This window comes from Leptosomus discolor, chromosome 19, assembly GCF_034619465.1.
Source record: "Leptosomus discolor isolate bLepDis1 chromosome 19, bLepDis1.hap2, whole genome shotgun sequence".
NCBI classification, from domain to species: Eukaryota; Metazoa; Chordata; class Aves; order Leptosomiformes; family Leptosomidae; genus Leptosomus; species Leptosomus discolor.
The window spans coordinates 10,150,696-10,177,069 of record NC_141409.1 but is presented as its reverse complement, the minus strand read 5'-3'; the positions used below and the strand labels follow the sequence as shown (position 1 = coordinate 10,177,069).

The following is a 26,374-nucleotide window of genomic DNA, read 5'->3' as shown; positions in this document are numbered from 1 at the left end:
GCAGCAGCAGCATCCCCAGCGGCAGCTCCGCGGCCGCGCAGGTGGGGGCCCTTCGGCGGCAACTTTCCCCCGGGCAGGGGGACGAAGTTGCGCGGGGGGCAGCTCCGCCGTGCCCGGGCGTCCGTCGTCGTCGTCGTCGTGTCCGTCCGTCCGTCCGTCCCCCCAGCGCTTTGTTCCCGGGAGGATGCGGCGCGCCTAACCCCGGCCGAGGCGGTGGGGCCGCAGCGGGGGCAGGGGCAGCCCTCCGCCGGAAAACTCCGCGCCGCCCCTCTTCCTCCTCCTCCTCCTCCTTCCTCCTCCTCCTCCTCCTCCTCCTCCTCCTCCCCCGCAGAGCCCCGGCGCGGAGCGATGCTTCCCCGGGCGGCGGGCGGCGATGGAGCGGGGCGGTAGCGCGGTGCCGCGGTGCAGAGCAGCCCCCCGGGCGGCCGCCCGCTGCCCCTGAGCGGCGGCGAGGAGGAGGAGGAGGAGGAGGAAGGCCGGCCGGCCGGGTGCGTGTGCGGGGCGGCGGCCATGGAGGAGTGGCGGCAGTGCGGGCGCTGGCTGATCGACTGCAAAGTTTTGCCCCCCAACCACCGGGTGGTCTGGCCCTCGGCGGTGGTCTTCGACCTGGCCCAGGCGCTGCGGGATGGGGTGCTGCTCTGCCAGCTGCTCCACAACCTCTCCCCCGGCTCCATCGACCTCAAGGACATCAACTTCAGGCCCCAGATGTCCCAGGTAGGAAGGGATGGATGGGTAGGGGGTGGGGGGGATCCCCTACGAGTACTTCTTGGGATGGGGGGGGGGGGGATATCCCCTACGAGCGCTCCTTTCCTTGGATGCGGGTGTTGCGTTCGCAAAACTTGGTGGGAGGCGGGAATGCGAGCGGGTTTGGGGAAGGGGTGCGTGGGAGACCGGCTGCTTCAGCCCCCCCCTAGCCCCTCAACTGCCTTTCAGCCCCCTCCCCGGTCTTTAGCTCCGGGGTTTCTCGCCGATCGTGCCCCGGGGGGACCCGCGGCCGCAGGGGAAAGGGCTGCGGGGCGGAGAAAAAGCTCTCCGGGAAAGAGGGAAACATCCCCCCTTCTGTTTACAGTCATCGCGAAACAAAAGCAAATAATAGAGCTGCGAGGAGGAGGAGGAGGTGGGATTACTTCGGGGTTTTTTAGCCAGGCACTAGTTCGGCTTTGATGGGGGTTGGGGGGGGGGGAGCAGGCGGTCCTGGGAGGGCGCTGGCCTTGGGGACAAAACTTTGAAAATGAAAAGCAAAATAAGCAAATAAAATAATAAAACCCCAGCCCCTGGTGCTCGGCAGGGCTGTCCCAAGCTGGGACAGGGAGCGCGGCCATGCGGGTGCCCGTCGTCGTGTGTCCCCGTTCCCCCTCCCGTCGCCCCGGGGCTCCCGGAGCCGCAGCCCCGGCTGAGCCGCAGCTGCTGGGGGGCGGTGGGGAATTGGGGCCGCGGTTCAACGAGCCCAGCTGCGCCCCGGCTCCCCCGCCTGTACCGCTCTCATCGCCGCTTTCGAGTCTGGGAAACTTTAAAGCTTTAGGGCTCCCTCCTTGGAAGTGTTTCCATCTTCTGGTTGTTTTGGTGGAAGCGGGCTTAAACGAAACAACAACAAAAAAATGATTTCTGGTTGTTTTGGGTTTAAACGCTCTACTTATGTTTTTGCAAGCTGAGCTGCGTGGTATTTGCATGGGAATCGGGAAGTGAAATCAATTAGAAGCAAATAAAACGGGGTACTTTGTCCTCCTTTACCCGGCAGCCCCTGTGTTGACAAGCGGACAGTGAGCTGTTGTCTTTTATTTTTGACCAACAATAGGTTTTATTGGTAAAAGGGAAGGGAAAATTCCTGGTGGCAAGGGCATGTGAGGCTCTGTTTGACTTTATTGAAGCATTCAGCGATAAATACCGTATAATGTTAACGTGAGCTCTGGATAGGTGCTGTGCCAGCACGCTGCTTACCCGGCGGGTGCTTTTCCCTTCTTCTGCCAGAGTTTTGTTCCAGGGCAATGGTGGTTTTCTCCTGTTTGGCCTCCTCACCCAGCAAGACGTAACCCTGTGGCTGAGGACAGCCGGTAGCCGTGAGCTTCCCTGCGAGGCGTTCGGGCCCAAAACTCAGGGAGCGAAGCGTGGTTTGCCGCGAGGACTTTGCTGCTCATTTGCGGGGTCAGAGACCTCGATCCTGCAGAAGCCCCGGGGCGGGAAGCCCCGACCGTAGGGTGCAAACCAGCCTGTGTCAGCCCCCGCGCTGGCGCGCGAGACCTGCTGGCGCGGAGTAAATCACAACACGTACCGATGCCTCTTCCCAGGGTGGAACAATGCGACGAGATTTCCTCTTGGCTTGCCAGGCTATAAACTGATCAAACTGTCTTCCGTACAGAACTGATGTTTCCAAATATAAACTGTCACGCCGGAGCTGTAGATGTGCGGGGACTAGTGCTGTCTTAGAGCGCGCCGAGAACGGCATACTATGTGGTTTCTTTCTTTTAAGGAAATATTACAGCCCTACAAACCTGATTTTAGCTCAATATTTACCCTGTGGGGAATTCAGAATGGGTTTAAAAATGGTAGCTGCGGTCTAGGGGTGATCCCAGTGGTCGGTTGGAAAGGAGGCTCTTGCCGAGGCAGGTGTGGCTTGTTGGAGGTGAGAGTTTGCAGCCCAGCTGGCCATAATGAAATGGCTTTCTGCCTGCCCCACCTGGCTGCTTTCCTGGCTTGAGGAGGAGCCTGAGGGCTCGATCGGATGGCTTTGGTGGCCACCTCTGCGAGGACCTGGTCGTCGGAGCGGCCCGGCACAGCCTGGACGTAGCTGAGCCCGTGGGGATGCGCAGAGCCACCGCCTGGCGTGGGAGCGGGTGCTATGGTGAGGCTCAGCTGCTGCTCGTCGGCCAGGATGAGACCCGGATCAGTCTAGATTTGAGTCTTTATACTTGATGTAATGTATTTGGTGTTTCTCTGGCAATTCCTGAGTTTGGGAATCTGGCTTCTCCCGCAGGGTGGCTAAAGACAGGAGGCATCTTGCTGCTCTTTACCTTCTGTGCATCCGCTGGGGTGGAGAGAGGAAGGGGGTCTGAGCCCGGCTGGCGTGGGGACCAGCGTCCCTGCAGAGCCTCAGCCTCGGTGCAGTCGTTGGTGAGCAGTTTAGTCTCTCTGGGCCAAATTTCGGAAGAAGAGTGTAGGAACCCATCGTTGTCACACAGCTCCGATGTGTTCGGACGTGTGTGCAAGACAGAGAGTGCCTAGAAACTTCAGAGGTTGTTTTTGATGCTAAATGCACATTTTGCCCGATGGGCTGGGCTGGCTAACCAGCTGTCTGCCTTACTACAGACATTATTATTATTTTTTTTTATTAATCAGACAAAATGCCAGGGGACAAAACACTTGTGCTAGACTTGAAACACCCAGTAATGTTCTGTCATCCACCTTTCTCAGTGAATTAAATGGGGTTGTGCAGGTGTGTAACGAGAAACAGATTTTTGCCCGAGGTGAGCAGCGTTTCAAAGGCCAGAGGTGGAATCACATCCCTCTGCGAAGAAACGCTTTAAGATCCAGACACTGTTGTGTGTGTGTTTGGTGGTTTGTTTTTTTTTTATCCCTTTCCATGCTGATTTGGTTTTGCTTGCAGCCGTTGAAGGTGCTGCTGAGGTTAGAGCATCGGGTCCTGCTCGCAGCACAGCGAGGCCGGCGGTGGGTGAGGCTGCAGGGACTTGTGCTCCCTGCTGTGCAGAGGTGAACTGGTGTCCCCATCCTCCTAAAACCTTCCCGTCCTTGTTCAGCAGGGAGACCAGGCTGGTGAAATGGTCAGGTTGGCCAGTTCAGCAGGGAGACCGGGCTGGTGAAATGGCCAGGTTGGCCACACAGCAGTAGTTTACTACTTGATGTTTAAATAGTAAATAAATGAGTAAAATCACCTCATTAGGTTGCAATCTTGAATTTGTTTTCTTTTCGGGCTCAATTCCAGAGACCCGAGCCCAGTGCTTGGTGGTGCCTGGCAGGATGGGATGACCCAAAGCTACTGAACCTCCACAGAGACTAACAAAATAAACAGGGGAAAAAAAAAAAGTCTCAAAGCCCAGCTCTCTTCTGAGAGTCACTGGATGTGAGGCCAGGTTTGATGAGCCTGGAGTAAAACTTCATTTCTGCTAATTGCTTTTGCTGTAGAGGCCGTTTCTGGAGAGGTAGGAAGTGGGATGAGGGCACTTGCCCTCAGTGCTTATTGATCATTATGTCTATTACCGTGATTGGATTTTGGGGGGGGTGTAATTCAAGCTGGTTTGCCAGCCAGCTGCGAGACTGTGAGGCAAAGGACATCTTTATTTGCAAATGGGAGCAGATGTAGCACCCCTCAGGCTTGCAATCCCTGTCCCCTGTGCACGCCTCTCAGCACAGCGTTTCTTCCCCCATCCCTGCGCAGAGCCGTCCCCAGAACCCCGCTTCTCTCCCCGTTCCCCCGTAGCTGGCACCAATTTCCAGTCCTCTGGCACTGTGAGGAACAGCTGCTCTTGCATCCCCGGCTGCTTTTGTGAAGAAGATGAAGATCTCTGAGCTTTGCGTTTTCGTCGATAATTAGGTTTGAATCATAATTTTGTTAAGTCTCTGGTCAGATACAAATTAAATGACTCTTCGCTTGCGTTTCAGCGTGGTGAGGCATAAAAAACGTGCGATTAAAAAGTGGCACATTTGGGTGAGGTTGATGGTGTGGGGGGTTTTAATTTTTTAATTTTTTTTTTTTTTTTTTGCATTTGCCTGAGATAAAATTAATCCTTCCTGGCAGGGACGTGGATGTGTACTGAAGTTGGCAGGGAAGCTCGGGCGAGCCCTGCTGCGGGCTGCTCCCCGCTCAGGCGAGGCGCTTTGTGCAGGCGGGTCTCCGGGCAGACACCTCACGGGGGCTGGATCCGCTGTGCTGGATGCCTTTGGGTGAGGGGGTTGATCAGGAATGATCCCTGAAGATGGAAGACTGGAAGATCTGGAAGCTGCTCCCAGTGTGCCATCACTGTCCTTTTGCTGGTGGCTTGCCAGCGGCCCAGTTTAATGCCCCTGGTGTCTAGCAGACCTGGTTCAACATCTTGGCACTTGTGGCGATGCCGTGGGGGGCGATGCGGGGACGCTCACCTCTTGGCAGGGCGTTTGTATCGCAGGTGCCTGAGCAGCAGTGAGTGAAAGCGAGCGAGCAAGGTGCTGTGGGGGCTCCCACCAGCGCCCAGCATGTCCGAGGGCTCTCAGCCTGCCTACTGCCCTCCAGCCCTGCTCCAGGAGAGTTTCTGCTCCTAGATCGCTGCAGCTGAAGGAGATGTGGGTTCCTTCAAGGGAGAAAAGAAAAGAAAAAAGCAATAACCCCCAAACTCCTGCCCCATCTTCCTCCTGGCCCTGTCCTGGCTGTCTGAGCACGCTGTTGCAGTGTTATATTCCTCCATCTATTAAGGCAGATGGAAATCGGTACCTACACCAAAGCAGTTGTACACTTCTAGGGCTTGATCGTGCAATGTGTTTTAAGGTGAAGGCTCCCATTTCTGTCGTGTTGCATTCATCATTTCTTTAAGGTTGGCCTGGACACTGCTAAATATCTTTTTTTGTTTGTTTTTTTTTTTGTTTTGTTTTGTTTTTTCCTGCTCCAAAATCTCCTGGATGCTTGAAACGAAGCAGCCATATATTTAATGTGTGTATTTGTGTGTGCACAGACTTTAAGCTAGCAGTAATGGTCAGCTCATTAAGGATTCTTATTTTGAAGCATATTGACATCTCTCTAGAGATTATCCATCTCTGTCTGCAGCGCCTGGAGGTTTTATTAGGGCTCTTGAGACTGATGAGACACAGCAAATGTAATTGGTGAGATGACTTGGCTGCCCACTGCTCTGTTTTGCTCTCATTAAGGAGCCACGCAGACGACTGGCTTCCCACGATGGATGGGTGTAACACCCTGCACCTGACTGAACTGTCAGATGGCTTCGTGGCTCTTGTTTTTTTCTGGTGGATGGCAATAATTTGGTATCAAAGTCCTGTTTATGGATGATGTAGGCGCTCATTTGCCATGACAGCTGGGAGCAGCTGGTTTGTAGCGACTGCTTCCCCCAGGTATACGGGAGATGAAGACACGTTGGTGTATTTGATACCAGTAATTATTCACAAGGCTGTGGGACTTTTTAAACGTGCCACTTGAAGGCTTTATAGCTACAATGCTTGTAATTACTTCTATATGTCATGATAGTAGTTAAATATAATTCAGTACTATCAGAGGTGGCTGGGTAGGTGCGTTGTTTGAGCGAGGACTGTGTAGCTACTCTCTGACTTACCCTGCTCAGGTCCTCTGGCTTTTTATTTACTCTCTGCTTCTTGAAATTGAGTTCTGTTCCAAAGAAGGCTATAAAAAATGGCCTCATTACATATCCCTGTTTACTGTGTCTCAGTGACTTCCCGTTCGGATGTGCTGAGCTTTACAAAGAGGGGGAAAAAAGGTGCTCTGTCTCGTACGGCCGAACTTGCGAGCTCCTTGCAAGTAGGAACCGACTGCAGTCTCTCTTTCCCAGCCCCCCCTTCACACCTTCTGCATGTCAAAGAGCACCCTAAAGCCTGTTAGCCAGAGGTAGTACCCTCTTTTTAGCTGTTTGGCGAGGTTGCAAGATACAACCGAACCTGTAGCTGAAAGCTCATATGTATTCTGTTGGGGCAGGAGAAGGCGGAAAGTGTTAGATGGATCCTGCTGGCTGTGCCAAGAAGCATGAAAAGCAGGGAAAACCTTCCCCCCCCCTCCCCTTGAATGATTGATGAGAGTTAAATACCTGCGTTAAACACCTAGCAGGAACAGACTCTTGAATGAATAGATGCCTTTAAAAACACAATGCCAAAAAAACAGTCGATTTGGTCGCTTTTCAAGTTGGGACCGGTCTTGGAAGCTGCCTTCTATCTCAACAGCATGTTGATGAGCTGTAAAAAATGCTTGGCTTGTCCATGCTTCTTGGTGGCGATCCTTCGTGCTGGGTGTACCGCCAAGAAAGCGGGGTACCTTGTCGCTTGGTGCTTCCAGGGAGAAACAGGCAGTTTTTCGGCAATGGCACTCGTGATGCTTAACTCCTGTGGCTGTGTTGGAGTGAGGCAGTTGGGTGAGGAATGAGGGCTGCAGGAACTGAGGCTGGTTCAAGGCAGAAGTGTGCCAAGGATGTGGTTATGTTGAAGGGTTGAGCGTCACCACCTCACTCATGCCCAGCGAGATGGTGCTGACCCATTGCCCTGTGTCGTGGCTTGGGGGTGTGGGAGCCCCTGGCCGGTGCCGCAGTCACTTCGCCTTTTTTCAGCTTATCTGGAGCCAGAAGGGACCTGATTTTTGGCGCTGAAGGAAATGTTGCTTCAGACTGACCTGAGGGCAAATTTTTGATCTGCTGCTTTGTCCCTTCTTAAAGAGACAAACCTTTTTTTCCAGCGTTTGAGGTTTTTTTCCCCTTTTCCACTTGACCCCCCCCCCCGCAAGCCTGTGTTTGGTGATCACACAAATATGCTCATCTCGCGTGTCCCAGCAGCCCAGGCTGGAGCTGCCGGGGTGCTCTGGGCAGAGCTGGGGTGGGAGCACAGGATCCCGTTGATTTAGGGTGCAGCGTGAATGCGGGGGTGGAGGGCTTGCTGCACGTGCAAGGTGAGCGTGTTGGGGTGGAGAGGAGTAGTGTGGTGGGATGGTGGAGGTGGGCAAGTACAGTGAGCTTGGCAACGCTTCTGGGAGGTGAAGGCTGCCTCTGCTTTGATTTGTATAGCATGGATCTACCTTCTTTGAGCTGCCCAGCAGCTTTGTCTTCCCCCCCGCTCCCCTTCCTCACACTACCCTTGACATCAGTTGGATTCCTTGGACTCTCAGTGATCTTAAACTGGTCCCCGTGGCTGCTCTCCCGGCAGTCAGCACAGCTTGCTGCATCTCTGATCCCACCCAAAGACTCGCTCGGTGTCCTGTCAGGGCGACCCGCTCTCGCCTTAATGCCGAGTCCATCTGCCTGCCCAGCTGTCTGTGCAGCATCCCGGGACCCCAGGGGCTCACCAGTGGCCCCAGGCAAACCTGGTCGTGGTCCCTGCTGCCAGCCTGCAGTGAGTCACCCCCAGCTCTCCTGTCGGTATTAGCCCGAGGGCTCTAATTTGGGCACGACCTTGGGGTGACTTGTGTTAGCATACGGCAGCCTCCCCGGTTCACCTGCCACCCCCGTGATGTGTCCTGCTCACTCGGAGCTGTGTGCTCGCCGATGCTCCTTTTGTAAGGAGGGGAAGTACCTTCTTTTTCAGAGCAACTATTAATTACAGCCTGCATTTGACGACTTCAGATGGCGTTAATGAAATGACTTTTCCCAGTGTTGTATCTCCCCTTCGAGAAAAAGCCTGGAAAAAGGTCTGTTTCTAATAAAACTGACTTCCCCCCCCTTATGTTTTCTTTGGTTGCAGCTCAGGGCTGTGCTTCATCCGATGAGACAACTCGACTGCAGCCACTCCTTGCCCTCCACCCTCTGTGATGGCTCGGAGCCTCCCGTGTTCGCAGCGGAGGGGCGGGCAGGGCTGGGGCTCTCCTGCCTGGCTGCAGTTGGGTGCAGGTGGAGGTTGGCCAAACCAGCAAGCAGAGCCTGTAATTTCGTGTGTAACAAAAACGATGCTGCTTAAGCGCCTGCTGGTCCAGGTCTCTTGGGTTTATCAGTGACCTTGCAACTGCTGAGCCCTGTGGTTGTGATCTGCTTATTCTCAGTACATGGGTGTTTTGTGCTGCTGCCGCTTCTGGGAGCGCTTGACTGGGATCCCATTCTGGACTAGCTCAGCCTGTTGAGTCCAGTCCACGTTAATGGTAAGGTTTAGCCAAGGTGCCCTAACCTGAAAGGTTTTCACAGGGGCACATCTATAACAGGTAACTGGAAGATCTGAGTCCTCTCCTCTTGTGTCAGGCTGTGCTCTTGCTCTAGCAGAAGCCAGAAGGACTCCTCCATGGAAAGAACTGGAAAAAATACGGATGCAGATGGGTCAGGTTGCTAATCTGTGTGTAGGCTCAAAGCCCTGTTGCTTGGAAAAAAAGAAATCGGTTATCCCCAGGAGAAGTCACTGAAGAAGAGTAGTAGTTTGTTGGCCATCGAGTTTCCCAGCCTGCCTGACAAGTCCTGCAGAACAAATTTTAGAACATCTCTAGTTTTGAGAGCCCTTTTCTTCTACAGTCCCCGAAACAGTGGTCTCGACCCGACGTGAGGGCTGCAAGCCCTGCCTGTCACAGAACTGAGGACAAAAGATGCCGCCTGCCCGTTGTCTCTCTCCTGCCCAGCGCGCCGCTGCTTGGCTAGCGAGGGGTAATGTGAAATCTATCCTTGGTGTTTCGTAACCCGTGGGCCTGCCCTGTCTGGGCAGCAAGGATTCAGCTGGAAGGTCCTCCTTCGCCTCCTTGGAAAGCCACCAGCCTGAGTCATATCCTGAGTCGCTCCGCTCGTTTGGCTCCTCGGTGGTGTCATCTAGCGAACTCCCCCGTCAGTAGACTCTGTAGCCATGCCCCTAGTAGAGCTTTGATTTGCTGTGGTGCCGCTTGAACTTGTCAGGATTGAATTTGCCAGGCTCGCTGGACCTGGGCAGCATCTCCCACCTTGCACGACGCCCAGCGCACCCTCGTCAGGAGCAGCATCGGCTCCGTGCCGGCAGCCGACCGGGTGGTGAACCTGGTTTGGCGAAGGGGGACGCCGGCGGCTGCCTCGGGATGTGACGAGAGTGGCGGTGGCGAGGTCGGGAGGGCTTCGCGCCTCTCCGGGGCGTGCAGTCCTCCGTTTGGCAGCGAGCTTCGCGCCGAGCCCTGGCTCCGTCGGGGACCGTGGCGTTGGGCAGCTGCCTGCTCTTGCCTGCGTCGGGGCCTTAGCGCTGCCCGCAAACGAGGGTGGTTGGATGTACGGGGAGAGGGGGAAGGTTAAAAGGTTCCCATAGAGGAAATTTACTCTTTCTCTTCAAGCATACGCTTTATTAGCGATGGAGGGGGGGAGTAAATTGGCCCTTTTATAGCATTCATATCTTTTGTTATGTTTTAGAGTGGTTTACAGCTAAATGGAACATCTGGTATTTGAAAGGGGTTGAGGAGGGAACAGAGGAGGCTTGTAGATCAAGAAGGGGAGGAGCGGGAGAAGTGATTTGTGTTTACTGCTGCAAACACAGAATTATCTGTGAAACCCGTTGAACTCATGTGCATGACGAAAATATTCGGCCGCGTGGAAAACAAACGTACAGCTCTGGAAAACAAACGTACACCCGAGCTGGGAGCAGCCGGGAGTCCCCCGTGCTCTGCGACAAAGCTGGTGCAGCACGAGACCCGCGGGGGGGGGGGACAAGCTCCTCCATCCCCGCGGGAAAGCCCCACTTGTGCGGGACCCGTCGGCGTGTCCTTGCTGAGCACGTGTCCCCCAGACTGCTCTGAAGGGAGACGGGCTGTATAAATTGGTTTTGCTTCCTAGGACAGGCTGTTTGGCTCCTTTGGGTTTATCAGGTACTCGGGGTGCTCACAGCTGGGCTGGGAGCTTCTGAGCCTGCGCCAGGATACGGGTTTTCTTTAAAGCAGAGCCCTGGTCCTGAGAGGTTGGGCTCATCTCTGTGGCAGAAGCAACAAGAATGGGGGAGATTATTAAAAAAAAAAATAATTTTTTTTTCAAAGCTGGAGTGTGTTAAGCATTGGAAATCCCGGGCTGAATGGCACGTCCCCGGGACAGGAAATGTGCACAGCGTCGGGGACAGCCTTGTGTGCGTGTCGGGGCTTCTTTGCATTTATGGGAAGCACTTTCTCACATGAGTGATCTTCCAAGAAAGTCACTGGTGAGCGTCAGACAGGGGAGGAGACAAAAAAAAAAAAAGAGAGACAAGTTTCATGTTAGCTGTGGGAGAGTTGGGACTCTAAACAGAAAATAAAACAAAAACATTTCTGGTAAACAGTATGTTACTTTGAAGAGTTTTATGCTTGCCTTCCCCCCCCCCCCCCCCCCCCATTTATAGATTCATTTCTATGTCTCTTTTCTAATGGTCTGCAGGGTTTTGGGGTTTCCTGGGAATTGCTGCTGGAGCAGCAGCTGCTCAGCCCAGCGTGGCTCTGGGCTCAGCCCACTGCCCTCGAGGCGGGCGAACTGGACGCAGGGCTTTCCTTCTTCTGTAAGTGGATGCTCACTCTGCCTGGTGAAAAGTGGCTTGGGACCTGGTGATCTGGCACCAAACGGAGCGGTGTTGGGCAGAGCCCACAAGGTCTCGAGCGGGATGGCCACGGTGATCGCAGAGCTCTGGTTTTCGGGGGATTCAGTGTTACCATGGGGCTGGTGGCAGCCTGTGGCTTCCAGCTCTTGGGTGATGCTTGCAGGACCGGCTGGGGTGTCTGCTCCTGGGGAGATGTGCAACCTTGCAGAGGAATGTGGGTGTCTTTTGGCAAAATTGTCGGTTTTCAAGCAACAAGATGGACCGAAGAACTTCTTATTGCCAAGGGACCAGGCGCGTGGAGGCAGCCAGCACGGCGGTGAGCAGCCGGGAGGAAGGCTGGCCGTGTGGTCCGCCTGCCCAGCTCTGGGCTCCCTCCAAAAAGGGTGGATTTTTCTGTGTGAAGTTGCAGGACGTGAAATGTGAGCGTTGCACTGAGGTTTGCCGACTTGCCTTGTCTGTGCTGGGAGCTGATATTCCCAGGGAGGTATCCCTGCTCCGCCTGCCCCTGCTTATCTCTCCCCGTGACTGTGATTCATCAAGCATCTCACTACGTAGGTCATCTTCTGTTTGTGAGGCCAGCTGGGAATGTCGGAGAATGCATTGCTTGAGTGCAAATATTTTTGTATAAAACTGGAGTTTTTGATGGGCCTTCTAAATTAAAAAAATTTGTGGTCTTGCCAGATGTGAATCGTCCTGCCCGCTGCATTTTCACGTTACAGTGATGAGGGCTGGGTGTTGGATAGCCTTGCAGGTTGGTTATTTAACTGTAACCCTTTCTTGCACATCAGTTGACTTCTGGCTTCTGCAGTGGCTGGGGATGTTCATGCTGATGGAGTGAGGACATTTTTCCCCTTGAAAAGGGGTTTAAAGCCTTCCTGGCTCTAATCGCTGCTGCTTCCCACCTGCTTTGCCTGGTGGTTTTCTGCATGATGCAATCACCGTCTCCCTGATGAGAACCTGGAGATAGAGCAAACTTGGTCAAATGTCCTGAGCTATTGGCAGCAGAACCCGTTCCTTGCGCCACGGTCGGTGGCTCTGGCTGGGAGGCTGGTGAAGGAGAAGCGATGTGGCCATGATAAAGCAGCCTTGGCTGGGAAAAGCGAGCGGGGCCGTACGGTTTAGCTGATCCCTTGCTCGAAGACTTTACAGCCTTGGCGTGCTCAGGTACACGTTGCCAAGCTTTACCCACATGGAGAAACATTTAAACTTTTTTTTTTTTTTTTTGCTTAGGGGTGACAAAGGTTAGAAGTAAATTTCCCTTATATTGACAGCTCAGTTATCACAGGAATGATAATGAGGAAGGTTTAATGAAACTACAGTATCTGCACGAGTGTGGGCTTCTTTTAGCCACGTTGTTGCAAGAAGCATTTCTAATTAGAGAGAGATTTAATTCCAGATTTTTGTCATCCCCCCCCCTTCCCTCTTAATTATATTTGCTAACGTGTTTAACAGCTTTCCCTTCAGAAAAGAACAATTTATTCAAAGGTCATAAATAGATTCTGGCATTAATTACTCCAGGAGCCACACTGGGCTGCACTGGAGAAATCAACTCCATGGGGAATGCTAAACCTTTCGCAGTTGGATTTATCTGTGGTTGAAACGACTCTATTTGCACACACCCAGCCCCACAAAGACAGACACCCCTTAAAAAAAAAAAAAAAAGTTACTGCATCCACATTTATGCCAGGGTTTTTAAACCCACGAGGATCTTCTAGCTGATTTCCCTGAGTTTTTGGAACAAGCCGGTAAATCACATCATCTCCCTTGATCTCTCTGTCGTTGTTTTACAGCATTTGGGGGTATTTTTATCAATTGGTTTCCGATCCCGTCATTGCTATTGGTTGTTTTTTGGGGTGCTGCAGTGGAGAAGCAAAGCCTGGGCCCCATTGCTGACCGTGCTGCTGCCAGGGACCGCCGACCACCATGGCAGGAGGAGGGGGCTGAGCCGTTCCCCTCAGTGCTAAACACCCCACAACAAACCCTCAGCCTGGCGCCCAGATTAGGTTAATAGTTTTTGTAACCTCCAGATTTTGGAGCGGCTGTAACATCTGTTCCAAGTGATAATAAAGCAGTGCTGAGGGGGAATTAGCATACAGCTGCTGGGGTGGGTGAAAGTCTCTATAGAAAGAAAAAAAGAATTTCTTGATAGAAGATGAAGCCTCATTGCATTTTCATAGTTCCTGGTGATTTTTGGCAGCGTGAGCAAAATATGTTCCTTTGCAATGGGAAAGGACGGGGCTGTGATGTGCATTAAGACTCGAGTGTCCTTTGTTTGATCGTTCACCCAAAGCCAAGGGTACTTCTGCCTGGTTTGGGTTCTTTTTGAACGTTTCTCTGGCGTGGTTAAATCTGCCAGATGAGCCCTATTGCCTGGGTGGAGCTGGGCTCGCTGTGTGGGGGTGAATATTTAATATCTGCTGGAAATAGCTCTGCTTTCCTGGATGGGAGATGCTCTGCATGCGGGATCCAGAGCCAAAGCATCTCATGGGGATGCTCTGCCCACACGAGCGTCTCGCAGAGGGATCTTGTGGTGTGGGGTGGCTTGGCCCTGGCTTTTTATGCTGTCACCTCTGTGCAGGGCTGTGGTTTGGCTTGCACCTCTCTGCCTGCCGAGCTTGTTGGGGAGGACCGGCTCAACAAGCACCAAAAAAAACAGGGAAAGGAGAGATGTGAGCCTGGGTGGACACACAAAGCGGGAGAGGAGCTCACCTGGCTGGTGGCTGAGCACACCCCTGCTCTTCCTTTCTCCCCCTGCCTCTGGGCTGGTCGCAGCAACTTGAAATACTTGGGTATTTCGGGAGACAGCAGCTCCGTCGTGGCTGGAGCAGATGCGGGGACAAAGAGGAGCGGCGGTGGGTGCTCGGGGTGAAGTGGGGAGGGGGTCCCTGGTGAGACCAGGGGGTACATGGTACCCAAACTGGCTGTGATGCCTCAGCCCATCCTGCCAAGTGTCTGGGGGTTGTTAATAAAGGACTTTTTGTTGTAACGTGGCGCTCGCCGGGGTCATCAGGAGATTCAGGTCTGCGTCAGCACTGCTGGGGCGCGTTCGCCTGCGCTGGTTCCTCTCCATCCCTCCTCAGTCCCAGGGATCAGGATCCTGGGCAGGTGTCTGACCTGCAGCTTTGAGTTACCAGCAGGTAACTGGCAGTGGTGTGAAGTATTTCTATGACTTTTCTTCTCTGGTGTTTTTCCAGATGACCCAGCTCCTGGAGTCCTGTGATGTGAGAATTTAATTTTTCCTTAAGGGAAGACAGGCAAACAGGCGTGGAAGCTGTTGCTTTCATTACTTTGGGGAAATGCGTAAAAACACGGCTGAAGTGCTCTCTGAAGCCTCCTAGACTTGAAAGCCAATTTAAAATACACGAGGTTTAAAATTTATAAAGCAGAGTGATTACTGACGAACGAGTAGGTGATATTCCAAATTCCCCTCCTTGTAAAATAATAAAATAAAAAAACCTAAAACCAACCCATGTTCAGCTTTGGGCTTCGCCAGCCAAAGCTGACTAAGTGAATAGTATTGTCTTCTACATGTGTGGAGAAAAGTGATCTTAAGCACGGTTAAACATCTGGTTTAACTGGGTGTAAACAAAAGGAGCGAGAGTAAAACTTCACGAGGTGTAAAGCAGCCTCATAATTCCGTGGGGGCAGAGAAGAACTCTCCAACGACAAGGCCATGTATTTGCGTGGGTGTTAAACCTCCAGAGCAGAGGGAAGGACCTCTTCCCCCCCCCCAGCCACCAGGTTTTCCATGTTCTCATCCTGGGGATGAGAAGAAAAGCCGTGTTTTGCTGAGCACTGCTCTCGTGCAGACGTGGAAGGAGGAACTGCTTGAATCCCCTTTCTTTTTTTTTTTTTTCCCTATGATTTGGAGTTTTTTGAGAGACGGCTCTCCTAGTAAGAGTGTCATGGTGTAAAGATCCTGTATAATAAAGACGAGGCATCAGGCAGTGTTATTGCTCCACAGAAACCCATTATTCACCCGAGCAGGGCTGTTATTAGTCTGATTCCAGTAGCACAGGAGCAGGAGGAGCTCCCTCTGACAGAGCACAGGAGGAAACGAGACAAAAAAGGGGTATTTAACTTGTCTCTGAGCTCAAGGTAACTTAATAACTGCTTGGTTTTGTCTTTGTCATGTTAGCAGCCAGGCTTTGTCATGTATTTGAGTGCTGAAGAATAAATGCAGAATTCTCCTCCCTCCGCCCGCTTTGTGTTTTACTCAAAAAATGGAAAAAACCATATTTTGGTGATGGTTGCGCGTCCCACCCGGCAGCCGGGGACAGGAGAGGTGAAAGGCTTTCTGGCTCATTTCTTTCTTTGGGATTTAACATTTTCAGTGTCCGTTAGGTTGGAGATACACTTCAGTTTTTGAACTTCCCACCCCGTTCTCCTTGGCTCTCGGACATCCTTGCGGCTGCGCTCCGGGAGATCACAGGGTGACGGGGACTGAAGGAGCTGGAGCTGGTGGGACTGAAGGAGCTGGAGCTGATGTGCAGCCCAGGGTTGTGTCGCTGCTGCAGCTCCAAGCTCTCTCCTTCGGTGTTTCGGCATCGTTATTCCTGCTGTTCTTTGGGTAAAAGTTTTGCAGAACTTTTCTGTGGGTGGCTTACAAAAAAAAAAAATTAATATGCAAAAATGAGGTGTCACTAATACAATTCTGTGGGTTTAAGGCAACCATTTTAAAAATAAAAAAAAAGGACAGTGCTCAGTTACTGCTGTGGGCTGCTCCTAGACCCTGGTTCTTCAGGAATCTCCTTTAGCAGTGGAAATGGGTGTTCAAACACCCCTCCAGACAGTTAAATGCTATTATTTGCATTACTTTTATTAACTCAAGGACGCCCAGGTTCAAGCTCCAGTTGGTATGGGGCCCTTTGCAGAGACCTTAATCCTGGGCAACAGGTTATCCGGATAATTTGGGAATACAGAGCACTGAAATCTCATTATAGCTGAGAAGAACCGTGGGGCGGTGGCTCACTGCCCCGCTGCCTTGCTGGTGTTTGGGGTGTGATGGGCTGTGTTTTTTATAATCCCGTATCTGTTTTCTTCAAAAAGGACCATATTCCTTGGTTTATAGTTAGTTCTCCAGCCAAACCTGTGCTGTTTGTGTGTGGCTGCGTGAAGGGAAGGGGACAGCAGCGTGTGCTTCTCCTTGCCGCCGCCGTCTCCTCCTCCTTCTGGCTCTGCTGAGCTCCAGGGAGTGATGGGCTTGGGTGGTGCTGGAGCCCTTTCCACTCCAGCGTGATGCAAGGCTTTGCTTCCCACTGCCGTAGACCATTGCACAAGGACAAGGCAGGATACGTGTCTGACTTGCGTCTGGTGTGCCCTAGGAAGTCTTGCTGGTGGTGTGAGGTTGACTGGGGGGAGGTTGTGACGCTTTTGTGTGAGCAGAAGCCCCAGGCTTAGGACACGCATCCTCTTCCAGCTACAGAAAGCCTGGGAGAGCTGGGCAGCACCCCCACTGCCACGTCTGCTCTGCAGCATCCCTGGGCTGGATGCTGCCCCTTCTTCAGGCTTGCCAGCTGGGCTGGTTGAAGGGTTGCTCCCTAACCTCATAGCCCAACGTAAGTGGCAGCTGGAGAGGAGGTTTTGGCTGCTAGAAGAGAGTTGAGATGGTTTTCTCAGCCCTCCAAAGGGTTTATCAGCAGATTTGGGTCTGGTTTGGTCTGTGGAGCACGCTGACCTGGAGTGGGACCTTAGAGTTTCTCATGGAGGAAACGGTCTCGCTAGAGAATGAAGCGGTGCGAGGTGAAACCAGTAATTTACAGACACTGTGTGGCTGTCTGTCCTGCTTGGTTTCTGGGCATGTGAACCAAAGAAAGCACCACTGTTATCTTGGGAGCTTGTGTTGTCCGTGGCTAAACATGAGCAGCGCCGTTCTCAGCTCTCAGCTCGCTGTATCTGCATCACGCGGGCTGTGGGTGATGGGGAAGGAGGATGCAATCCCGGCGATTGTGTAACCATGAGGTCCTTCTCTACGGGTACGGATGTGTGGTTGACCAGACTCTGTGGCTGCGTACAAAGCAGCTGAGAGCTTGTTCGTTGTGGTGAGGAGGAGAGACAAAAGTTCAAAAGTTGAGCGTCTGAGTTAGACCAGAAGCTCGATACCAAGGAATAGTTGAGATGGCTGGAAACCAAAACTGGAGCTGCAATTTCTTTTCGGATTGTGGGTAGATTTGCATCACTTTTGTTTGATGTTCCTTCGTTTATTCAAGGCAATGTGGAGTAAGTTTCTTAGGGTTGAAGGAGTTTGTATTTGGGAGTGGAGGAGGACTAAAACCTCAATTAAATATCTCTGATCCCTTCTGCCTAGCTGGGGAATAAAGCATCAGAAGAGCGTGTAAACCCCTGGGAGCGCAAGGCCAGGGACCCAGAGCGGGTCGGCCGTACGTAGGGTCTCGGTCTGTGCTCCTTAGCTGGTAACGCACAAATTGTTTGACTTGGTGGTTTGGGGTCTGAGCGTGTGAATGTCTGGGGAGAGACACCATGGGCTGACTTGGGGTGGTCTACTGGTGTGTTTGAGTCAAGTTACTGAAGGTGGAAAGGCTTTGTTCCCTGGAAGGCTCCGTGATTCATCTGACAGCAAGGGAGGCTGTGCAACGCCTTGGCTTTCTTATCCTCTTGCGGGGTGTGAGTCCCTTGCCAGAGGTTCGTCAGACAGATGTTGGTCACTCCTTGACTCCTGGCGAGGGAACGCTGTTCGTGGTGGAGTGTGGTCCAGAAAAGGTCTCGGTCTGCTTCTTGAATACAACCAGAAGTGATGGATCACGATGACTTTACATGAAACATTATTTATGCTGCCCTCCCTTAAGAGGCACTCAGCAGCTGGAAAGCCTTTCCTCTGTGGAGCTTGAGGAAGCACTGTTTTGAATAAGAGCTTTTTGCATTGGAAGCTACACCTTAGAGAAAGATGTTTTATTTCCCTGGGTGTTTATGGCCCTGTAAAATACTACGTAGCCTTCATTTTTTTTCTTTGTAGAGTCTCGATTGCATTATGCAGAGGAGCAATTTATTCCTAACAGCTCAGCTTAATATGTGCCATAGCCATTTTCACAGGAGCCAGACCTGTGTTAAATGTTTGCTGTATGACTTTTAAAAAGTACCATGCTGGCTTCTAAACAATTGTTTTTAATAACTTCTACTGTGGGCCGCACAGACCTGAATATAAGTAGGTCTGACAAAAGCCTGTGTGCTTGTTCTTGCACCTTAATTCTATGCTTAAAAATGATCCATATGTTTCACACTGTGTATGTGTTGTTGGAGGCAGTTGCTAAGAGAAGGAGTAATTTGAAGCAGAAGAAAGATTGCTTTTCTTCAGTCATGTATGCAGCTGAAGTAGTAAAAATTAACTGACATTGGGTGGCACTTAGGAAAATAGGACAGAGTGGCTGCAAAAAAAAAAAAAAAGGGGAAGTGAAGAGTCTGCATTTAACTGCATGTTGACACTGTCTTAACCGTGTCAATAAAGTAACATTAATTTACAGGTCGATGAGCTCTTTTAGGGCCACTACCTATTTAGGTGTATTGATTCTCTCCAGTTAGAAGCTCTGAGTATCGTCCTTTCATGTCCAGATAATTTTGAACCCACTAAAGCGGAGTGGGTGGCTGTGGAAGGACGTGGCGTTGAACAGCTAAGCCGAGGAAGGAATGGGATGCTGCTTCCCGTTCCCCTCCTAACCCCTCCTGCTGAAATACAGCATTAATGGTCCAGCCCAACTCGTCCCTGGGGCCTTATCTCCCTGCTCAAGTTGTACCAAATTAATTAGACCAGCACAGCAAAAGCAGCGCAGCCTTCCCTAACACTCCCTGCTCTGCAAATGCAATTACGCTGTTATACAGAGTTTATTTTAGATATTCCAATTAGGAGAGTGAGCTTTGCTCGTATACGCTGTCTGGTGTAACTGTTCGTGTCTGGCTGGTAAATAACATCATTAAGTTCTGTTTCCAGGGGAAATGCTTGTCCTAGGAAAATACCTGCGTTTGACTAGACCCAAGTCGACGCAGGGATGAAGAGAGCAAAAGTCGTTCCCAGAGATAACCGGCTTTTCTTGTTGTCTGTTCGGTTTCCTTGCTTAAGTGAATGTAATTTTGGGGATAACTGCAGGAGTGTTGGCGTTTGTGATTACATATACTCACTAAACTTTCTATTAAATAATTTAACAAAGCATTATTAAAAAAAAAAAAAGTCAAAACCCCCAAAACAACAACAAAATGGGTGTTCTTCCATTTTTCTTGTAGACTGAAATATTGCCCTTCTAGTGCATGTTTAGCTCCTGTTAGTCTGGCTCAGAAAGGAGGACTTGCCTTAAAAGATACTAAGCTACTAAGCCAAAGCTGGAAATTATTCAGTCAAAACATACAGGAGATTTTGGGAAGATTTCTAAAACCCTTTCTAGCCTCAGATGCCAGCTTTGAGCGCACCCGTTGTGTTCCTGTAATAGAGAAGCAAGTGTTAGGAGCTGCGAAGGGTGTGATGTAGGTGTTAGAGGGTCCTGTTGATCTTGTTATAGTCCCCAAGTATTAATTTATATAAATATCCAGAACCTTATTTCCTGTAATCTCTGGGATCTGTTCTCGGTGGTGGTTCTTACGAGCTGGGGATCTGACCTTTTTAAGCAGCTTTACAAATTAAGTAGCCAGTAGATTAATTTTCTGTAGCCTGTTTTCATCGTGCAGAAGCGGGACCGTAATGAATTGCTGTAGGAACTGCGCTGTGGTGGTAAATTTTGCCCCTTGAGCTTGGGAAGGAAGGGCAAATATTCCAGATAAGGTAAAATAGTCACATCCTCGGGGAGAGTCTTAAAATAAACTGGGTCAGAAACGAAGCTTCTCTTCATTTAATTCAGCTTAATCTCTCCCTGAAGTGAAGGTCACGGATGGGGATGCACCCAAATCCAGAAAGGTTTGGAGCCAGTGCCGTGACTGCCAAAGTATGAGGCTTGAAACTTTAGGCGCAGCTCACTGCAGAAAGATGTCTTGGATTCATTGGGGCAATAAATCTTTTTACACTTGGGAAATTTTACAGTACAGCGTTAATTTTGGCTGGAGTCTCTCATTAAATTCCACTTTGCAAAAATAACTTGAAATGGAAAGTGAGGTTGTTTTTTTTTTTTTGTAGCATGTCTTCTTCCCGTGGTGTGAATTGGGATAATGGACAAGCTGTAAAACTAAAACAAAATGAAAGAATGGCTTTCATGGCACTTGCTTTCTCCCTCCTTCCTTTCTCCCAGGAAAAAGTCCAAATTCTGCTTTCCCGACGCACGCATGCACTGTCGCTCGTTTTGCTGCGCCTCCACCTGGAAATCCCAAACGGAGCCTGCCCTGGTGCTCAAATAGACACTGAAATTAGGAAAGAATCTGCTCCATGTAACCTGTCGCAGGAGAGCCGGGGCTTGAGACGGTGGCTGGCATCTCCCACGCCAGTTTTTATCCACATGTCCCAGGATCTCGTAACGAATAAATCCTGCTCGTTGCACGGGTCAAAATACGGATTAGAAGGGCTGTGGGTTCCATGTGCATTTAAGGGCCGCAGCTGCTGCTGCTGCAGGGAGTTTGAGTTGGGTGCACAGATACTCTGCAGCTTGTCCTTCTGTGCTGTGTCCGCTGAATGTGTTGAGGGGTTTTGGGTTTTCTTCCAAAGAAGGTGAAAATCTCAGTTTTATCCGTTGTCTGGAATCTCGTCTCGCTTTAGGGTAGATCAGAGCAGTTTGGTTTTAAACCTTCCACTCTTTCAATGAAAAGGGGAAAATAATATAGATGCAGTTGAGTGTCCAAGACTGTTTGGACAGTGGCTCATGAAGTATTTGAGTACCTGCCAGGCAGGGTTGAAGCAGGGGGGATAGAACAGCCGCCACGTGCCGTTCCCCAGCGATACCACGCTCCTGCGTTGCTGTTGGAGCACGGTTGCTGCCTTGTGCCTGCGCGCCGCACGGCGAGGCGCGGTGTGCAGAGCTACACGTGGGGCTGGGTAGGGCAGGTCTTGCATCTGCTGTGGCTCAGAGCAGAGCATCCTTCCCAGAACTGGGATTTCCTTTAGTTACAGTGCCAGGATCGAGGACCAATGGCTTCGCTTTTGCTTTTCACCTGGCTTTCATTACAACGCTAGAGTGATTTGGAATGATGCTTGATATTCTGTAGTAAGGAATTACACCCCTCTCTTCTGAAGAGAAGGGAGCAAAATGCTTCATTGAAATCATAAAGATAAAATATAGGATCTAGTCTTAAAAAAAACCCAAAACCAAACAAAGCAACCAACATCACAGTAATGCTGGCGGCCTCCCCATGCTTCCCCTGATCGAAGTTAATTCTGATGTTTATCTTGCGCATACATTAAATATGATGGTTAACCTTCAGATTTCCTGTCTCAGCCTCCCAAGCTTTGTGATACTTACAGTTACTATTCAGTTAATTAATTTCCTTGCGATGTTGAAAGGGAGAGGAACCGATACCCTGAATGCAAATCACCAAAGGCAGTACGAACACTTTAGGTAGTAAGAAGACTGTGTGTAATGTCTGTGTTCTTGGGTGGGTTTTCCTTTCCTGATACACAAATGGATTCAGAGCCAATATGAGAACGCCAAGTAGGATTTGGGGACCTACTCTGAAGCCTATTGAAGTCTGTTGAAGACTCATGTGGGGCTGCTGATGCTTGGGAAGTTCTGAGTACCCAGTTGTGGTTTTATCATTTGAAACTTTGACGTTTTCTGTTACTGTGGGGGGCAGGAAGTTATAACGCAGGGGGTTTCATCCCACCTAATCTCTCTCCACCCCGACTTCCCCTTTACGTTATAAAAGAGATGATTTGTTTGCTGTTTTCTCCTGGGCATGGCCAATAGGCAATATGGGATAGCAGGGGCTCTGCCAGCCAGCGCAGTCCCTCGGTGCGGAAGGGAGGTGGTGTGTCACATCCACAGCTCCAGCCTCGCCTGTCTGCCTCTTGTTCCTCTGTAGAAAGCAATCAGGTTGGACAAGCAAGGCTTGCTGTCACTAAATCACTGTTGGCTGTTCCTGATTTACCATCTTGCCCTTGGAAAAGGGATCCCAAGAGGGACATGCTCCAGAATGGAGGTGAGGCTCGTCAGCCTATAGTTCCCTGGGTCTCCCTTCTTGTTCTTAAAGCTGGGCTGAGTATGTGGTAAGCTGTTCTACTATTATCTTAGTCGAAAGCGTGCAGGTACTTGCAGGGTGCGTGAAGATGGAGGTCTCTTTTTGATCTCATCTTATTTTGGCAATGACAGAGACTTGGTATAATGCAGCCACGCGGGCTGGGATCAGTCTGATGTGTGCCAACGCTACCAAAATTCCTGCTCCTTGTTGGGGGATGTCCTGCCTCGTGGGCGTTATGGGAATTAATCTTCACAGGGAACACGTGCACGGAGCCCTGGGTCTGGTTTGGCTGTCGTGCAGGCGCAGATGCTCAGCAGAGAGCTCCAGGGGCTGGTGTGTGTCTGCACGTGTGTCTGTCTAGCCTTGGTCACAAGCGCTAAAGCAGTTAAGCTATAAAACCTTTTATTTTTCCTTCCATGAGGAGTTTTTTAATAGCCTGTTTACCCAGGGCAATTTTCTGTGCATTGCACACGTGTTAGAATCATTCTTGGTAGGCTGTCACCTTGCAGACAGTGGTACTCCCTGCTCCTGCTTTTGCCGCCCTTGTTTCCTGCAGAAGAAATTTGGAGCTAGAAAACTTGATGAGCCTTGATTAAACCGTGGGTAAAACCAAAAGCCTTTCCTGTTCTCCCGCTCACACTGTCTGTTCACATCCTTGGTTCATTCCAACACTGAAATGCAACAAAACATTGATTATTTAAAACTGAGGAGAGGAAGAAGCTCTGAGCAACTCCCGGGGCCTCAGGGCTGCCTGTCTATTCTCCATCCCCAAGGAGGAGTAGCCTCCATGTGCTGGCTGGCAGAGGCACCCCAGGCCCCTTCTCTCGGCTCTGGCAGCCTCTGGTTCAGCTCCTGCTGCTGCCCATAACGGTAGATACAGTGCATGTCTCTTCCTGATTACCCAGGAGGCTCAAAAGAGCACTGGTTTGCTGTGGGTTGCTCCCTCTGGCTTGTAAGCAAGGTCTGGCTTGTAGGTGCTGTAATAAGTGAGAGCTTTCCTTTGAAATTCCCTCTTGCACAAGAGGATTTTTGGTGCAGGTCTGCCTTTCCTACCTCTTTGCAACTGCCTGTTCTTTTCGCCTCCCCATGCTGGGAGCTCGTGTCTGGAGGAGCGGTGCACCCAGGAGCACCTCTCACGACCCCATTTCTGTTCCTTTCGGGGGTGAAGAAGGTGCTGAGCTGCTCTGAGGCTGCCCCATCTCCGCAGCGAGGAGCTGACGTCAGTGCAGAGCCCCAGCGTGCTGCCACGAGGCAGAGGAGCACCGAGAGACCTGTTAAAAGCACATTGTGGGCTTAATCTCGTGAAATGGGGCTTGATTTCATATGCAGGTCTGCGTCAGTTATCCATAATGTGAGAAGTTGTGCTCTGGTTTTAATCACTTCTTTAGGAAGAAGCTGGGGGATATCTTTCTGCATCATTACCTGGTGCCATTAAGCAGAGTGTTCTGAGTGTTTGTTGTCTGCTTCTAATAATGCCATCCCAGTCCCTGGTGGGACATTTAGGAACCGTTTTTCACTGAACCCGCTGTCAGCCACCGGCCTGGGTCATAACAAGGCTTTGTGAGTAGGTAGGAGCTTGGGCAGCAGTCCTGGAAGGTGTGACCCAGCCCGGGTGTGATGGTGTCAGGGGGCATGTGAGCAGGCTCTGTTCATCTTCTGGGATGCATAACTCCTCTGCCAGCCCCAGCTACAGCGCCAGGTCCTTCAGTACCGATCTGGAAGCTGAACCATCATCCCTAGACCTTGTCTGGAGCGCAAAACGATACAAATCTCAAAATGACAGAAGTTTGCGATTGTTCTAGGCCATTATTTCCTCCACCGCTGATTTAAAAGGTAAAAGCTGCAACAAATGCAGCGTTATAAATATTGTTCACGGCTGAGTTGTTGCTTTTCAGTGGCGCTTTCCCTCTGCGTGCTGCGCTGCTCTGGCTCGGTGGGATGACTGCGTCGGGAGGTTAGTTTGTTCTGCTTCCTGGCAGGTAACCTGGCACTTCTGGCAGTGAGGAGAATTTAGTTGTTACTTCTGAGGCTTTTCTGAAAGTGAAGTGAGCCTAATTGGAAGCGGGTCACCCAAAATCATGACTGTATGTAGCAAAATTGCATATACCCGTAATGGATGAATAATGCGATGGCATCCCCACATTCTCTTGCCAGAGAAGTGTTTTGGATGTTGGAAGACTGCATGTCATTTTGAAATAAGATTTCTTGGGATGTTTTAAAACCCCCAAAGTTTATGATGTCTGCAGTGAGACTGGTGTGTGCCCTGAAATGAGGATGTGCTTCTCTCTAACGGTGGCAGCCGGTGGTACGGTCAGCTCAGGGGTGGTCTGGAGATATTGATGGGTATTTAAAACTGGGCTTGTACGGGATTGCTAGAAAATTGATATTAAGGTCTTTAATTCAACATATGTGTCTGGTTATTATTTAATAATAGTCTGTTTTGACAGTTTTGCATAAGTGATGCTGGAGTTGGCTATTGCAGGCACCTACCTCAGATCCCACCCCATGGTTCGCTTCTGCCTCCGCAGTCTCCGAGCTTGTCTCTTCAGCATTTAAATAGGGCAGCTCGGTTTTAGGGAGACAAAAATGAAGTTCTGTGGATTTCTTGAACTAGCCCAGGCTTGCAGGCTGCTGCCTGGAGCTTGCTCTCTGGGGTCTGGCTGAGGCAAGGCTTGACGTGGCAAGGCTTAATTTCCTGACTTGGCTATTGACTCATCTCGGAGATGGACCGTAGCTGTTCTCATCGCTGTCCTGTCAAAAGCTCATCACGGTGCGATTCCCTGCACCAGCCTGAAGAGCAGGAGAACAATGACTGCTTGGAAAGTTCTTTGTAAGCGTGTCATTGCAGTGTAACACTATATGTGGTTACGCGATTACTCATTTTCTTTAACAGCAGCTGAATTCTGTGTTACAATTTGATTGTCATGGTTCAGGTCAAGGCCTGTCTTAAAGCTGTGGGTTGGCCAAAATGTTTTGAATTTGCTTTGCTGAAAACTCAGCGCGTGGGAAGGTATCTCGTTTCTTGATCAGCTATAATCGTAATTTCTTTTTTGCATATCCCATCTTTTATCTATGGTCATGTTTTATGAGTGATGAAGTGTGAGCTCTGGGGAGGCAAACATGAGCTTAGGACTTCATGTCAATAGTAAAAGCCAAGACATCTCTTTTTGTTTGTTTTTCTTTTTTTTTTTTTTCTGTGTGCCCCCCCTCCTTTTTTAACTGAGCTCCCCTCACAGAGCTGCGTGTCTTCCAGCGAGAGGAGAAAAAGGCTGTATTTAATGAGTGTGGAAGGGGACTCTCTGTTAAGGGTACCACACGTGGGCAGATTGAGCAATCCTTCCAAGCTCTCCAGCTCCCAAGCTTTGTGTAGTCTCAGATCTTGTTGCTCACCGAAGCCAAGCCTGGATTTGGCAGTCTGCTGGTAACTGTACCGCGGAGACAGCCCAGAGCTGGGATGCCGGAGCCAGAGTCTCGAACCCTGGATTGTGTGGGAAAATTGAAAAGAAACCCCTTTGCGTTTGCCTGGGATACTGATGAGCCTCCAGAGGTCCAGCTGGGTTCTCCTGTGAAGCATGGTGGTGATACCTGGTGGTCTTCCCACACTTAGCTGTAGCTCGGGCTTCAGACAGCCTCTGCTCCCTGCTCCGTCGTCCCCTGCCCTGGCAGCCAACCCCACGTGGCTCTGGGACAGGCCAGGACCTGCAGAGAAAGCTGCAGCTCTGCATTTGTTTTGTTTTGGTTTATTTTTTAATCTTGATGGATACGGTTATGGAGAGGGTGTCTGGAAGAGCAGGTGCGTGGTCTGGCTCTGTCGGCTGGGCCGTTACGGTTTGTTCTCATCCAAGGGATGTGGGGATGTAACTCACAGAATGGTAGGGGTTGGAAGGGACCTCTGGAGATGATCTAGTCCAACCCCCCTGCTAAAGCAGGTTGCGCAGAACCACGTCCAGGCAGGTTTTGAATATTTCCAGAGAAGGAGATGCCACAACCTCTCTGGGCAGGGTCTTCCAGTGCTCAGTCACCCTCAAAGTAAAGAAGTTTTTCAACTCGGGTTTCTCCTGGGCATTGCCACAACGTGATCAGGACAGATCATTGGAGCAGGACAGCATCTGAGGAGGGATTTTCACAGCAGCAGATG

At 50.8% G+C, this 26,374-nt stretch overlaps 1 protein-coding gene across 4 annotated transcripts in view; it reads left to right on the top strand.

Moving 5' to 3' along the window:
* The first annotated feature begins 510 nt into the window (after window positions 1-510).
* Window positions 511-26,374, top strand: part of VAV2 (vav guanine nucleotide exchange factor 2) — a 145,336-nt gene continuing 119,472 nt past the window's right edge. For all 4 annotated transcript variants that reach the window (XM_086475501.1, XM_086475503.1, XM_086475500.1 and 1 more), the window contains exon 1: window positions 511-714. In XM_086475501.1, the coding sequence (XP_086331627.1) occupies window positions 511-714 (204 nt within the window). The remainder of the gene's footprint in view (window positions 715-26,374) is intronic.